This window comes from Sus scrofa, chromosome 12 (assembly GCF_000003025.6).
Source record: "Sus scrofa isolate TJ Tabasco breed Duroc chromosome 12, Sscrofa11.1, whole genome shotgun sequence".
Classification (NCBI taxonomy): domain Eukaryota; kingdom Metazoa; phylum Chordata; class Mammalia; order Artiodactyla; family Suidae; genus Sus; species Sus scrofa.
In genome coordinates, this window is record NC_010454.4 from 23341519 (window position 1) to 23357749 (window position 16231).

General features: G+C 51.0%; 2 protein-coding genes across 2 annotated transcripts in view; one reads left to right on the forward strand and one right to left on the reverse strand.

Annotated features, from left to right (window-relative positions):
* PIP4K2B (phosphatidylinositol-5-phosphate 4-kinase type 2 beta) overlaps nt 1-4143 on the forward strand; it is a 28549-nt gene extending 24406 nt beyond the window's left edge. The window contains exon 10 of the mRNA XM_021067062.1: nt 23-4143. Within this exon, the coding sequence (XP_020922721.1) occupies nt 23-103 (81 nt within the window). The 3' untranslated portion in view covers nt 104-4143. The remainder of the gene's footprint in view (nt 1-22) is intronic.
* On the reverse strand, nt 5542-16098 carry PSMB3 (proteasome subunit beta 3). The gene is made up of 6 exons (NM_001144902.1): nt 16031-16098; nt 15536-15720; nt 12869-12976; nt 8754-8931; nt 6459-6553; nt 5542-5611 (listed from the first exon to the last, which is right to left on the reverse strand). The coding sequence occupies exons 1-6, from the start codon at nt 16031-16033 to the stop codon at nt 5563-5565; spliced, it is 618 nt and encodes a 205-aa protein (NP_001138374.1). The 5' UTR covers nt 16034-16098; the 3' UTR covers nt 5542-5562.

Below are 16231 nucleotides of genomic sequence, written 5' to 3' on the forward strand. Positions count from 1 at the left end.
CGATTCATCCTCTGTGTTACAGGCGGGGGCCGAAATCTCGACTGTGAACCCTGAGCAGTACTCCAAACGCTTCAACGAGTTCATGTCCAACATCCTGACGTAGTTACCTTCTACCTTCAGCCAGAGCCAGAGTGCTGGACGTGGGGTCGGGGACTGGAAGACGGGGAGAGGGTGTCATTGGGGTAGACGGGAGGGCGGGGAGCAGCGTGGGGGCGGGGAGGGTCCTCAAACGCAGCTGCAGCCTTGACGCTGGAAGGGACTCCAGCTGGGGAGGACGGCTGTGCCGTGTGTGCGCGTGCGCGCTCACGGGGCGGCCCCACCTTCTGTTCACCTTCATTTCCCCTCCCCATCTGGCCCAGGTTGAAAAAGGGTTGCCTTTTTGTTACGTTGTCACCTCGTAAGGTACCTTGAGGCTAGAGCTGACTTTGTGGGTTTCTTTGGGTTTTGTTTCTGAAACGTCCTTGCTCCGGATTTGCTATTTATAATGATGGATGTCGTCGCCCTATCCGCCCTCCCCATCTCCGCCCTGCCCTCAGTTCCCTTCAACGAAAGAAGCACCCAGAGACCCAGCCAGGGGTCCTCTCAGAGCCCAGCGCTCTGATGCCGGAGGAGAGAAGGTTGGACCCCTCAGCCCTGCTGCATCTGATCTTGCCTGGATTGACTTTCCAATTTTGTGGAGTATTTTGCACAGCTTCCTCCACCTTTCCGCCTCGGATCCAAGTGAAATGTTACATGATTCTTCCATCTAAGTGCTCTCCCTCCTGAAGGAACGTTCCGGATCAACATCAGGTGTCTTGGATCAGAATCAAAGGTCTCCGAGGGCAGCGTGTTCATCCTCGTGGGATGGTCAGGGGTCGGGGCGGCTGGGCTCTCAGACAGCTGGTTCTCAGAGAACCCCGTGATCGTCGCCCGAGCCTCTGGGCTCGCTCGGCCCCTGGAGTTCAGATGTCTCCTCTCTAAAGCCTGTCTCCCACTGAGTCAAGGGCAACGAGGAAGCGCCTTTGGATGGAATGGAACCCTTGTGCTGAAGTGCGTATCTCCCCTTGGGAAGAGCCGAGGAGGAGCAAATGAGGTCTTACGCCCTCCTTCCATTTGCTTCCCTCCAACCTTCTCCCAGGCAGGGGAGCTCGTAGCTGGGGGCAGATCTCTGCATGCCTGGGGTGCTCTTTGCAGGGCTACCTCTTCAAGCCCCGGGCTACCCTGTAGGCGGCAGGGAGTGGTGTTCCCCACCTTGGAGTGTGGCACCCAAGCCTGAGGTCGCTTCTGAGCCACTTGAGGACCTGACCCAGGAAATCCAGTTTGGAGGCTTGAGGTGCGGTGTGACCTGGCCCCAAGCTCGGAGCTCTGTCTCCTTGATGCCGCCCTCTAGACATTGAGCAGATCTGCCACGCGCAGGCCTCCTCGGGAGTGGCATTCTGCAGCCTCCTCCAGGATCGCCCTCCACCTTCTGCGCCTGCTCCCCAGGCCTCAGCATTGAGATGCCGTCAGAGCGGTCTGGTCTGGCCACAGAGAAAGCAGCCCTGTGTTGGGGGAGGCACATTCCTGCGACTTCTCACCTCCTCACCGGGAACTGGGGGTTTGGGACGAGATGGTGAAACTTGTAGATAACTCCATGGATGGAAAGAAAGCTTGTGGAACCCTTTTGAATGAGGGGATTGGTTTTCTTGGCTCCCTCCACACCTGGCCAAGCTTAGCTTCTGGAATAAGAATGAGCACATCTCTGCCCCACCCCACAGCATTTAGGACAGGGAGGAACGGAGACTGCATTCTTGAACTCTACCGGGGCGGTCGGAACCCTTCTGGAAGAGGCAGACGGGGGGTGGGGGGCACACGACTGCCCCGGCCCCAGGCAGGGGCTGTAGGTCGCTCCGAATGTCAGCAGCAAGACTGCAGAGGGACGTGGGGAAGAGCTTGGAACCAGGCGGCTCACGGAGAAAACAGACTTGACTTAGGAAGGGACTAGTAGGAATGGTGTTTGGACTTGATTTCCCCACCTCCTCATCAAGAATGGAAATTGGATCTGCCCCTCGCCAGGCTCAGCCTCTCCAAAGCGTGGTGGGCTGTCCTCCAGCAGCCTCCACAGCCTTGGGGCCCCACCGGCTTCCTGCATTTGGTCTGCTGATCATGTTGCCGTAATGTGCACGCAAAGTGTAACCAGTCGTATCGGTGAAAGGTGAGCTCCCAGATACCTAACTTCTTTAACAGTGAGTTCTTGTGGGGGTTTCTTTTGGTGTGTGTGTGTGTTTTGTTTTTTGTATATTGTTTACATTATGAGAGGTAGCATTCTATTTTAAATGCTCTTTTTGTTTTCCTGACAGTATTGTTGACTGGGTCGAAACATTTGAGCTGTGGTTTGGTGGATTTAAAAAAAGGTTTTAACGGTTTTTCTCTGGGCTGTCTTCAGAACCTTGGGTTTGGTCCTCTAATTCCTTTGGCATTCGGATGTTTAAAAGCTATTTATCTTGGTTTATACACATTTCCCCTCTTCTTTTCTTTCTGTAACGATGATGTTATATTTGGTTTGCAGTCTGAATGTAGAGAAAGTGAAGTGATCCCCAAACTCTTATCCGCCCCCCTTCTTTTCTCCAAGTCCCACCATGCCCTCTGGGCAATAGAAGGTGTCCCAGGGGTAGGCTCGCCCCTCACCGTCACTCTTTGGAGCCATGAAGACAAGCTGAATGGTCTTACGGGATCCCAGAATAATGTCGGGTCTCCCAAGAACAAAGGGATAAAAATCGGACCTGGCTGCCTGGGAGAGGCCTGGATGGAACTGAGGGCAGAATTCCTTTCATCCTCCCCTCACGCCCCGCCACTGACCCAGTCACAGCCTCTCCCGGCCTTCCCCGTCTCCTTCTGAAAGTCGATGGCCGAGAAGACCCTATGGTCTCCCGTCTCCCCACCAAGGCGACGGGTTCTCTGAAAACTCCACCCAGACCACTGGAAGGAGGCTTCTGGCCTTTGTTCCTGTCCATGAACCACTGTCTTTGTCCCCCAGTGCAAGCTCCCTCCCTGTGCCCTGCAGTTTGGGGGTCACAGGGCAGGCTAGGAAGCCAGCAGTTCCAGGAGCAGACCAAGGCAGCGCTTGATCCCTCCTCCTCTAGCTCAGGGGATGCTGGTCGGTGGCACCTGCTCTGAGTTGCCCCTGTGACTGCGCTCAGAGGCACTCCCGAGGTTCCCACCACAGGCAGCTGGACCTCCCTCCCCCCTCTTCCGACTTTTGTTTCTCTTGCCTGTCTTTAGGCCTCCAACAGGTCCCCTGGTAGTGCTCAGGGCTTGGGACTAGACACTCCTGCCCTACTGACTCTCCTCTCTAGTCTGCCAGGGCCTGCCCAGCGAGGTGGACCAGAGACCCAGGACTTTTCTCAGTAGCCAGTCCAACCCCCCCAAATTATCTTTCTACCAGTTCAAGTTGAGAGAGAGAAAAAATTTCAGCAACCCCCCAGCACTTGAGCTACTCAAGTGTAAGGGGCCAGAAGGGACAGTGTGTTTAAAACAGCCCCTAGACAGCCTTAGACCTGTGGCTCCCCCAGTCCCAGGGACCTCACTTCTTTCTGGCAGAAACGTGGGCAGGGGGTCCAGCCTGAGCACAGGAATCAAAGGGAAAACGCACTCAAACTGCCCCCACATCTACCAGCCATCCGCAGGGGGCTGTAACACAGCCCTAGCCTTCTGAAATGTGCCACTTAGGACGAGCGTCTCCAAAGGGAAGAGGATTATCGGCTGTCCCCAGCAGCTTGTGCCAAGAGCCTTTGGAGGCTGGGGAAGAGATTTCCAGAGGAGCCCCTTCCCCTTGCTCAGAGCCATTTTCGGAGGAAGTGGGGTCCAGCAACCTTTGGGGGAAGGCCTGGTGCTGCTCAGCACACACAAGCATCAGGTCAGATCATTGTAATAAAAAAATGTGAATGAAGTTTAGATTCCGCTTTGGGGGGAACAAGATAAACCACCACCCCACCATATGTGTGTGACTTCTCAATTTCCCGCTGCAACTTCCATTTTTTAAATAGGAATTTTCAGCCCCCTGTGCTTGTCTAATGTCTGCTCGGAACAATTCGAGACCCTGTTACTGTTTTAAAATGCATGCATGTTAAGATGAATCTCCAACCCGAGGAAAAAAATAAAACTCAAAAAAGCTTTGTGTACACACCTGTTCTGTGTGGGTCCTTTGGAATCGAGGCTTTTTTCTTTTTCATAATGAAAAGGTTTTGGTCCCAGTTTCAAAGGCTGCTTGGGCTGAATCAGGGTATGGCTTGAATTTGAAGACAGTCGATGACTTGGCTCACCCACTTTCTGATACAGTCAATAAGCGATGGTTTAGGAGCACAAGCACCAGAGCGCCTGCCTGTCCTCCGTAAAGACCACGCTCAGGAGGAGGGGACAGGCCGCACCTCCCCTCCTTAGCTGCGCAGAATCAGCACCTGCGGGGAGCCCCAGGCTTGACACACCTGCTCCAGCTCTCCCTTGACCAGGTGACTTTGAACAAGTCACCTCCGTCTGCCTCTGGTTCTCCACCTGGGACTCTCTGAGCTTAAAACTTAGTGGTTCTCAAATGTGGTCCTGGTCAAGCGGTATCAGCAGTAGCTGGGAATCATGAATTCTCAGGATCCTCTGCAGATCTGAATCAAAAACCGCTTTAACAAGCCCTCGTGTGATTCTCATGGAGGCTCAAGTTTAAGAACCACCTGCTGGAGTTCCCGTCGTGGCGCAGTGGTTAACGAATCCGACTAGGAACCATGAGGTTGCGGGTTCGGTCCCTGCCCTTGCTCAGTGAGCTGTGGTGTAGGTTGCAGACGTGGCTCGGATCCCACGTTGCTGTGGTTCTGGCATAGGCCAGTAGCTACAGCTCCGATTAGACCCCTAGCCTGGGAACCTCCATATGCCGCGGGAGTGGCCCAAGAAATAGCAAAAAGACCAAAAAAAAAAAAAAAAAAAAGAAAAAGAACCACCTGCTTATTAGGGCATGTACTACAGGCTGCAATCACTGGGGGAACTTAAGCTCCCGAGGTGGCTAATGTGCAGCCAAGGTTAAGAAACACACTGGTCCACAAAGATAACACGTGTGGCTCCTTGGCCAAATTTTACCCAAAACAACTACAGAAGGTTTAATAGTTTTCCAAGAATTGAGTAAAAACGATTCTAGGCTTTGGAGTTAGATGGAACATGGCTTTACATCCCTGCCCTACCACAGACTGGCCCTGGGCGATGTTATTTAACTGTCATTAAACAAGGATAATGTCAACTACCTTAAGTCCACGTGACGGTTAAATCCTAGAAGGTGTGGGATCTGGTGTTGCCGTGAGCTGTGGTGTAGGCTGGCCGCTGCAGCTCTTGACTCAGCCCCTAGCCTGGGAACCTTCATATGCCGCAGGTGTGGCCCTAAAAGGCAAAAAAAAAAAAAAAGGAAAGAAATCCTGAGGGCTAAACTAAACCTCGAGTAGCTATCTGCAGCTGCCCAGCTGGGAACAGAGATCTGTGGTAAAACATTCAAAGACAAAGGAGGAAGAGTGAAAGAAAATCTTTTATTAAAAAAAAAAAAAAAAAAAAAAAGGTGGGCTCTGGGAACCGCTAGTCCATTCGGGCCTTCAGTGTCCTCGTGGTGATTTTGTCCTTCTCACTGCAGAGGAAGAAAGTCACAAAACATCCACACTCATCTAGACTGCAGAATAAACTAGAACAAAGAGCTGTCCTCATTCTGGGGTTAACCGTTTTGTCCATGTTGCATGAATATTAGCTCGGTCCTCAGCCCTCGGTGACGAAGGGGAGAAGGGCGGAATCCCCACAGGTGGAGCCCCAGACAAGGGAAGGAGCTCCCCACGCCTAAGGAGGTAAGGGGTTTCACCCCAAAAAAGGTCCCTGGGTCGTAAATTCTCTGAGTCCGCCCAATCTGCTTTTCATGGTAACTAGCAGGTTATCCCGAACAAAAGGGCCCAGGTGCTTATTCTGGGCTGGTCCCCAGGAAAGCTGTCGGGAGGATACCTTGGGCCCTGCAAGTCAGGTGCCTGGTGAGAGCCCCGCACAAGTAAGAGGGAGAAGGGGAGGCAGTCAGGCATCGGGCTGGGGGCTGGAAACTGTCCCCAGAGCGCAGTACACCACGCGGCTGGGGGTTCCATGCTGGCTTCAGTTGAGAGGGGAGAGGAGCCACGCAGGCGTTATTTCGATCAATCTGCAGTAACCCTGCTGTGGCTCATCCCTACACCAAGTCCCTGAGACTTTGGGGACACTGTTCAGGAAGGAAAGAAATGTCTCCTGTGAGCAAGGGGAGGAGACTCGGGGTCATGGAGCCCTCTCTGGACGGAGGCCAGGAATCGGGGTAGGCTCCCAGCGGCCGCCCTCAGGAAGCGGGCCTTTCAGCTGTCACGGGCCTGCTGCAAGTGCCTCATTTCCCACCCGATGGGGTGTTCGTGCAGGAGGGGAGAGGCGGGCGTCTGCAAGGCTTCCGGAGTCTCCCAGCGCATACTCACATGACGTGGACGATGACGCCCATGCCCGACACCGCGTCCCTGTCCACGGCGTTCAGCATGGCTTGGGAGATGGTTTCAAACAGGTGCTCTGGATCCTGCCAATAGAGCGGAAGCCCTTTAATCCCCGGAGCCTCGGACCCTGATTTGGTCTGGCTCCGCAGGACTCTCTTCTCTAGGCTCAGGGTGCCTGGCTCTGGCCCCTCCCAGGCCTGGAGTGAGGGATGGTTCCTTGGATGTGAGAAGCCCCCTCAGCTCCTTCTCAAGAGGGAAGCAGGGTTATAAAAGGTGAAATTCAAGCCCCGAACTTCCTACACTAACCAGCAGCGTGACCTTGAGCAAGTCGCATGTCCCTTCCGTAAGCCTCAATCCCTCTTCTATAAAATGGAGAGAAGGGAGTTCCTGTTGTGGCTCAGCGGAAATGAATCTGACTAGTAACCATGGGGATGCAGGATGGATCCCTAGCCTTGCTCAGTGGGTTAGGGATCTGGTATTGCTGTGAGGCTGTGGTGTAGGTCACAGACAAGGCTCAGATCCCCTGTTGCTGTGTCTGTGATGTAGGCTGGCAGCTGCAGCTCTGAATTAGACCCCTGGCCTGGGAACCTCCATATGCCACGGGTTCGGTCCTAAAAAGCCAAAAAAAAAAAGACACCCCACCCCCACCCCCCATGAGTCTGATGGACTCTCCTCCTGGGTGGCCCAGAGGTACCTCGAAATCCAACCTGTCCAACCATGAACCTATTTCCTCCCAAACCTGTTTCTTCTCCTATATCCTCTATCTTCATTGGCCTAGCTAGAAAACTCAAGTGTCCTCAGTATCTCTGCCTCCTTCATTTCTTTCTTTTTTTTTTTTTCTTTTTACAGCCACACCTCGGCGTATAGACATTCCCAGGCTAGGAGTGGAGACAGAGCTGCAGCTGCGGGCCTTCAGATCCAAACCGCGTCTGGGACCTATGCTACAGCCTGCAGCAATGCCGGATTCTTAACCCACTAAGCAAGGCCAGGGATCGAACCTGCATCTTCACGGACACTATGTCAGGTTCTTAACCCACTGAACCACCAAGGGAACTCTCACTTTCCTCATTTCTATTTTAGGTGATTGAGTCCTCTAGACCTGGCTGCCCTGCTCCGCACCTGCTACTCTCTTTGCTCAGGACCTCAGCGCCTCCCGCGGGCCTCTGGTTCCTCAGGTTTCTTACAGCCTTTGACATGATGCCAAAAGAAAAGGTTCAAACTGCTGCTCACGGCCTTCCAGGCATTTCAGGTCTCTTCCTGAGCTCACGCCCTGCCTTCCTCTCACCCGCCTCTGCCCACCCTCCAGCAGCCACAGCAAGCTCTTTCCATCACTGAACACACTTGGCCCTTCTCGCACCTTTGCACAGGCCGTTCCTTCGGCCAACCGGGCCCTTTCTTTCCTCTTTTTCCTGGCAAACTTCACTTTAACAGGTATCTGGGTGTTTGTCTTGCTTCATTAGGCTGCAATAAATCCTTGAAGACAGACTATCTGGTTTCCCCAGAGCCTAGCAGAGCTGGCACAGTGGCCAGCGCTCACTGTCAGGCTCTGTTCCAATCTCTCCCTGCGATTTCCTCACACCACCGCTCATGAGGTCGGTTCTGGTGTCACCCCCACTCTACGGCTGAGGGACTGGAGGCGCACGGACGTCAGGTGACTCCCCGAGAACATAACCAATTAAGTGGTAGGTGGAAGTGGGTTTCCAACCCAGAAAACCTGGTTCCAGAGCCCATTCTGCTGAGCTGTCCTTAACCCTACACCCTGTTAAATGCTTGCTGAATGGGGAGCTCCTGCTGTGGCGCAGTGGAAACAAATCTGACTAGGAACCATGAGGTTGCGGGTTTGATCCCTGGCCTTGCTCAGTGGGTTAAGGATCTGGTGTTGCCGTGACCTGTGGCACAGGTTGAAGACGTGGCTTGGATCCTGCATTGTTGTGGTGTAGGCTGGCAGCTGCAGCGCCAATTGGATCCCTAGCCTGAGAACCTCCATATGCCACGGGTGCGGCCCTAAAAAGCAAAAAGCAGAAAAAAAAAAAAAGTTTGTTGAATGAACGGAAGAACTCTGTAAGCCAAATGTGAGAATGAGCTGTTATGGCAAATATCTGACTGAGGGCCCACACCAAGGCCCTGGCAGATTGTTCTGGACACTCTTCCCAGGCTCAGCAGCTTGGCTTTCTCTCCTACCCGCATCCTTCTCCCCATTACCTGCCAGGTAAACCCACCTTCCCCTGATGGCCGAGGGGCGGGCCCCTCAGAACCCCGCCCCACTCCATGCCGCCAACTCACCATGTCGGGTTCCCAGAGGGACTCACACATCCCGTACATTTGTTCCGTGCAGGTGCCACTGACCACAAAGTCATCAGTCACCATGGGGCAGCCGATAAGGTCTAGAGAGCAAATGAAGGGCTTAAAGGTCTTGGGGTCCAACCCGGCGATGACCGGCTCAGTGTAGTAGGGCCCAAACCTGCGGGATCAGGAGCAGAGAGAGACCAGAGCTCAAGAGCATTCGCTTTTCTGGCCAGGCCTATTCAGACCAGGCCCTGGGCCAGACGCAGGGGGGAAGGCAGAGGGCCTGTGTGGGACCCTCCCTTCCCGTCTCCTGCACCAAGCAGTGTGCGAAGGCTTTTCCTCCTCTTCTCTGACACTCACTTGGTGTTCTTCTCGCCCCCGACCCTCTCTTCCTCTTCCTTTTTTGGGGGATTCTATGTTTCCCCCTAATGTTCCCTGTCCTCATCCAGGTCCTGTCACCAATCAATCTTCTATGGATACACCTCTACCTTTACTCTTTTCCCAAAAAAGGATTTGAAGCAGTTTGTAGGAAAAAACACTGAAAAATAACACTAAACCAATATGGATGGAGCCAGAGATGATCAGACTAAGTGAACTGAATCCGAAAGAGGAACACAAATACACCATCACTTACATGTGGAACCTAAAAAATAACACAAATGAACTTATTTACGAAACAGAAACAGACTCAGAGACATAGAAAAGTAATGGTTACCAAAGGGGAAGAGGAGTAAGAGCCTAGGATTAACGAGTACAAACTACTGCATATAAAAGAGAGAAACAACAAAGTGCTACTGCGTAGCACAGGGAACTATACGCACTATCCTATAATAAACCATAGTGCAAGAGAATATAAAAAATGTGGATATCAGAGTTCCCATCACGGAGAAGTGGAAACGAATCTGACTAGGATCCACGAGGAGGCATTATCCATGTCTTATATCAGCACCTGGTAATTTTTTTGTTTGTTTTTTAGGGGTGCACCCATGGCATATGCAATTTCTCAGGCGAGGGGGTCCAATCGGAGCTACAGGTGCCAGCCCACACCACAGCCACAGGAACGCAGCAGTCGGGCTGCGCCTGCGACCTATACCATATTTCATGGCTACGCTGGATCCTTAACCCACTGAGCGAGGCCAGGGATTGAACCCGCATCCTCATGGTTACTAGTTGGGTTCGGAACTGCTGACCTACAATGGGAACTCTGGTAATTCCTTTTTAAAAAACCATTTATTTATTTATTTTTTATGGCTGCATCCATGGCACATGGAAGTTCCCAGGCCAGGGACTGAATCCACTGTGGAAATGCCAGATCCTTTAACCCACAGTGCCAGCTGGGGATCAAACTCATGCTTCTGCAGTGAACTGAGCTGCTGCAGTCAGATTCTTAACCCACTGCACCACAGCAGGAACGCCGGCACTCAATAATTTCTAAGGGCATGATCTTAAGCTATGGCTCTGTAAAAAATCCTTCTACATAAAAAGTTACAGGAGTTCCTTTGTGACACATCAGGTTAAGGATCCAGCATTGTCACTGTTGTGGCTCAGGCAACTACCATGATGCAGGTTCCATCCCTGGCCCAGAAACTTGCACCTGCTGTGGGTGAGGCCAGAAAAAAAAAAAGAAAAAAATACGTATATATATACATATATGTATATATATATATATATATATAACTATAATGAGGAAGAAGAGGTTGGCGTAGCATGTTTGATCTGGTATTTCTCAAACAGATCTCTAGGGATCAAATTTCTATAAGAAATTTTAATTTTTTGGGGTTTTCCTCTCAATAAATGAAAATAAAGTTAATATAAGAATGTCCTGGGGAGTTCCCATGGTGGCTCAGCAGGTTAAGAACTCGATGGTATCTAAAAGGACGCAGGTTCTATCCCTGACCTCGCTTAGTGGGTTAATAAGGATCCAGCATTGTTGTGAACTGCAATGAACTGTCACAGATGTGGCTCAGATCTGGCACTGCTGTGGCTGTGGTGTAGGCTGGCACCTTCAGCTTGGATTAGACTCCAAGCCTGGAGTTCCCACTGTTGTGCAGCTAATTAAAGATCCAGCACTGCTGCAGCTGTGGCAGAGTTCACAGTAACTTTCATATGCCACAGGTGTGACCCCCCCACCCCACCCCGCTGCCCCCCAAATGTTCTGAAGCTCTAGCAGTTGAGGACTCAGTGCTGCCACTGCCATGGGCCAGACCTCCGAGCCCTGGCCCCACATCCCTTATTATCTGGGTAACAACTTTAAAACTCCTATCAATGAAACAGTTCAGGGCCTGTGTTTACACTTCCAGTCACGTCAATGCTAAGGTGCCACCTGAAGGTCAGTGTTTAAGTTTACTGGCACTGGCAGTGTTTCCAGAGGTGCCTGGATGGATTCTCTGAGGTCCATGAGAAGTTTTTCACTTTATTTATTTATTTATTTAGTCTTTTTAGGGCTGCACCCATGGCATGTGGGGGGTTCCCAGGCTAGGGGTCGAATCGAGCTGTAGCTGCCAGCCTACACCACAGCCACAGCCATGCCAGATCCGAGCCACATCTGTGACCTACACCACAGCTCAGGAAAACGCCAGATCCTTAACCCATTGAGCAAGGCCAGGGATTGAACCTGCATCCTCATGGTTACTAGTCAGATTCATTTCCACTGAGCCACGATGGCAACTCCCAGACTCTTTTTAATGTAAAAAACTTCTGGAGTTCCCGTCATGGCTCAGTGGAAAGAAATCTGACTAGTAACCATGAGGATGCAGGTTCAATCCTTGGCCTTGCTCAGTGGGTTAAGGATCCAGTATTGCTGTGAGCTGTGGTGTAGGTCTCAGACTTGGCTCGGATCCTGCTTGGCTGTGGCTGTGGCATAGGCGGGCAGCTATAGCTCTGATTTGACTCCTAGCCTGGGAACCTTCATGTGCCGCACATGTGGCCCTAAAAAAAAAAAAAAAAGTCTGTACATCATTCAGTTTTGTAAATAACTGCATTTCCAGCCTACCTGCTGGAAAATCAATGATTTCAACTGGGCCTGTAGCGAAAACTCCTGGTTACAATAGCTAAGAATCTAGAATTTTTCAGGTCAATGTCCTATGTTTTTATTACTTTAAGTAAACACAAGCCATTAAATATATACCTAAATATGAATTAATCTGTATAATTTTGTAACTTTCCCCCATACTTGAAACTAATATAAATCAATTATACCTCATTTAAAGGAAAGATTTCTCCCCTCTCATAAACCAAAATCAAAAGGTTTAAAAAATCTTTTAAGCCTTTTTCATCTTGAGATTTTGATAAGCACTGTTACCACATACAGCAAACTATTCATAGCCAAAGATATTACTGGGTCACTGCTGTGGCGCAGATTTGATCCCTGGCCTGGGAACTTCCACCTGCCATGGGTGCAGTCAAAAAGACAAAACAAAACAAAAATCAAAATAAATAAATAAATTTTTTAAAAGGCAGTAATATTGCTCCAGGTGCGGAAATGGCAAAAACTTATGTTTTGAAAGCTAAAGAGTACTTTTACAACTTTTCTATAAAGTCTAAAATTATTTCAAAATAAAAAGTTAAAAAAAAAAAAAGAAGGAGAAAGAAAGAGTAGTTCCCGTCGTGGCACAGTGGTTAACAAGTCCGACTAGGAACCTTGAGGTTGGAGGTTCGATCCCTGGCTTCACTCAGTGGGTTAAGGATCTGGCGTTGCCCTGAGCTGTGGTGTAGGTTGCAGATGCAGCTTGGATCTGGCGTTGCTGTGGCTGTGGTGTAGACTGGCAGCTATAGCTCTGATTGGACCTGTGGCCTGGGAACCTCCATATGCTGTGGGTGTGGCCCTGGAAAAAGACCAAAAAAAAAAAAAAAAGAAAAGAAAAAGCAAGGTCAATCTATCCTCTTTTCACCAAGTTTTTTATTTTTTAGGGTCGCACCTTTGGCATATGGAGTGGTCCCCAGAAGACAGGGGAAAAAAAAAAAAAAAAAGGAAAGAGACCCATAAAATAAGGATACTATCCTGCAAATAAGGGTGAACGAGGAGGACTCGCCTTCCTGGGTACCCCCTCCCTACCGCTTGGCCCATCAGGGGCTGCTCCTTTCCCCGAGTCCCAGGCTACGCTTCTGCTTACCGTCTCTCGTACAAGAGGTTGGCCACCATGCTCATGAGGGTGTAAGGCTTGATCTGCCGCCCTTCCTTCAGCTCATACAGGTTCAGCCGGAACTTGAGGCGCTGGGCACTGTGGCAGGAGGAGAAAAGTAAGTGAGTCTTTCTGTTTGGCTTTTTAGGGCAGTACCCGCAGCATATGGAGGTTCCCAGGCTAGGCGTCCAATCGGAGCAGTTGCTGCCAGCCTACACCACAGCCACAGCAACGCGGGATCCGAGCCGCATCTGTGACCTACACCACAGCTCAGGGCAATGCCAGATCTTCAACCCACTGAGTAAGGCCAGGGATCGAACCCAAAACCTCATGGTTCCTAGTTGGATTTGTTTCCACTGTGCTACGCTGGGAACTCCGTAAGTCATTGCTGAATGTCCCCCGGTGTCTGCCTTGTGGAGGTCAGGAGGTACGTAAGGAAAGACAGAACCCCAGCCCCAGCCAAGACTCCTGGGCCTCCCCCAGGGATCTTCTCACTGCAAGTCCAGCCTCATGTCCACTTTTAGGACTTGTCCAACGTGGTGCTTCTACCTATAAACCTGCCACTCCGCTAACCTTTTTTTCTCCTACTTTCTTTGACATGAGAAAAGGGGAGTTAAGAAGTGCATTTTCCCCCTACTTTTTTGAGGAATAGCTTATGCATTACCCTTCTGACAGGGGTCTGCCTGCAGACACAGTGAAGGCAGTTTACACAGTAGAAAGCAGTGAACTGAGAGAGCTGACCTGGGCTAAGCCTTAATGTTTCCATCCCTGAGAGACAAAATAAATCATCTGGCAGGGAGATCATGTATGGAGATCACATATAAAACCGCAAAGTCTTATATGTGTTAATAAGAAGCAAGATGCAGGAGCTCCCGTCGTGGCGCAGTGGTTAACGAATCCGACTAGGAACCATGAGGTTGCGGGTTCGGTCCTGTCCTTGCTCAGTGGGTTAACGATCTGGCGTTGCCGTGAGCTGTGGTGTAGGTCGCAGACGCGGCTCGGATCCCGCGTTGCTGTGGCTCTGGCATAGGCTGGTGGCTACAGCTCCGATTCAACCCCTAGCCTGGGAACCTCCATATGCCGCGGGAACGGCCCAAGAAATAGCAACAACAAAAAAGACAAAAAAAAAAAAAGCAAGATGCTGTGTTTTGGGGTTGTTGTTTTCTTTTTTTTTCTTTTTAGGGCCGCACCCAAGGAATATAGAAGGGTCGAATTGGAGCTGCAACTGCTGGCCTACACCACAGCCACAGCAATGCCAGATCTAAGCCAAGTCTGCAACCTACACCACAGCTCACGGTAACTCGGGATCCTTAACCCACTGAGCGAGGCCAGGGATCGAACCCACATCCTCATGGATACTAATCAGATTCGTTTTCTTCCCTCTTGAAACTTTTGTCTTGACTCTTTCCCACTGGCCTCTCTTCTTTCCCCACTGCTAAATATACAGCTCTTGAGTTGCAGCTTATTTTTTCCCTCTATGTTTTTGGCTTTCCAGAATCTGTTCCTATAGATTTCACAGATCACCAATGCCTATCCAGCCCTGAGATATAATCTCAAGACCCCAGTTGCTCCAGAGGTATTTCTGCATGGTTTACTTTGTGCCTTTACAATTGGTATCAAAATCAAAGTTGCCACCTTTCCCTTAAAACTAGTCTTCCTATATTTCAGTCAACATGCTCAAAACAGAAATCATCTTTCAAACATTTTGGGGAGTTCCCGTCATGGCTCAGCAGTAACAAATCCGATGAGTATCCATGAGTGACGCAAGTTCTACTCCTGGCATCACTCAGTGGGTCACGGATCTAGCATCGTGGTGAGCCAGGTCACAGACATGGCTCGGATCTCGAGTTGCTGTGGCGTAGGCTGGCAGCTACAACTCCAATTGGACCCCTAGCCTGGAAACTTCCATATGCCCACAGGGTGCAGCCCTAAAAAGACAAAAATCCAAAAAACATTTTGCCAGCATGCCAAGTACTAGGGTAAACCATAAAAACAGATAAAAAAAGACACAAACCTTGACTTCAATGGGTAACTCTTTGGCTTCACAATATCCTTGTCACTGCTAAGACTGGTCAGTGACCACTCTCAGAAATGCCCTCCTTTCCTTTCCCACCACGCCACCCTATTAGGACCTCAACCCTCAAACCTGGATCATCAGGAGAACCACCTATTTCAACTCCTGGACTCTCCCTTCTCTCAAAGAACCACTGTCAACTAGGTAACTAATCTAGCAATTAATATGCTCCAGCTCATTATGGGTTAGCTATCTTTCTGCATGCCTGCCTTGTTTCCCAACGAGTGCCAAAGTTCTTTAGAGACTGAGCACGAGCTTTGGCCTCAGAGATTGGGATCCTGGGTGACATTCATTAGCTTACATTTGGGGCAATAAACCCTCTGAGACACTCAGTTTCCTCATCTGCAAAATGGGACAGCAACATGGTAATGTTAAGAGGACTAAAGTCCATGGAGGTAATAAGGTGCCATCCACAGCGTCTGGCACAGAGTAAATGCTGCTAAGTTGTTCGCTTTCTGTGTCCGGCAAGGTCTCAGATGCAATGGTGTTGTTTGATAGATGACTGACACCCAGGCCACTCAAACCGCTAGGCAAGGCTGGTCCAAGAAGAGGCGTGGGTTTGGGTGGGGACCCTGGATACTTACACTGTCTGGACGTCTGTGGCGAGCCCGGCCAGGCCGATGTATAGCCGGTCGCCCATGGGAAAGATCTTCTGGAAGTCCGTGGTCACCATCTGGGCCTGGATCCCGAAGCGCCTGTCGGCAGCGATGGCCACACAGTTCTTCCCCTTCATGGCCATGACGGCCCCTCCGTTATAGGACATAATAGACTGGGGCAGACAGAGCGGAGGGGCTCAGCGCGAGGGGCCAAACGCGGCCACGGCCCCCGGCGCAGCCCCTGATTCGGAGACTTCTGGACGCATCCTTCTCCAGTCTGAAGGTGCCTGAATGCCCCAACTCCAGCTCTGCGGGGAGCCCCCACTCCCCGCCTTGGTCCTCACTGCGGTCCGCTCCCCCTTCAAACTGGAGTCGTTTCCTTCAACCGACCACCAGGCCTCTCCGCCTCCCCAACTCCCCATGACCCCACTCCTTGTTCCTCAATCCCTACCCCATGTCCCTTCTTCTCGCTCCCCATCTCACCATGATTGCAGTGTATTAGGACCTCCAATCGCCACAATTCCTGCGAACCGGCTTTGGGCCTCACTGCGCACCCACTCTCGCTGCTTTCTCTCTATTGGCTGAGAGGCCGACCCTTCCGGGACACTTTGGCATTCTATTGGCTATGCTTCCTTGTCAGTCATCAGTACAGGAGTTTGGTTGAGAGGCCAAAACCGAGGTGGG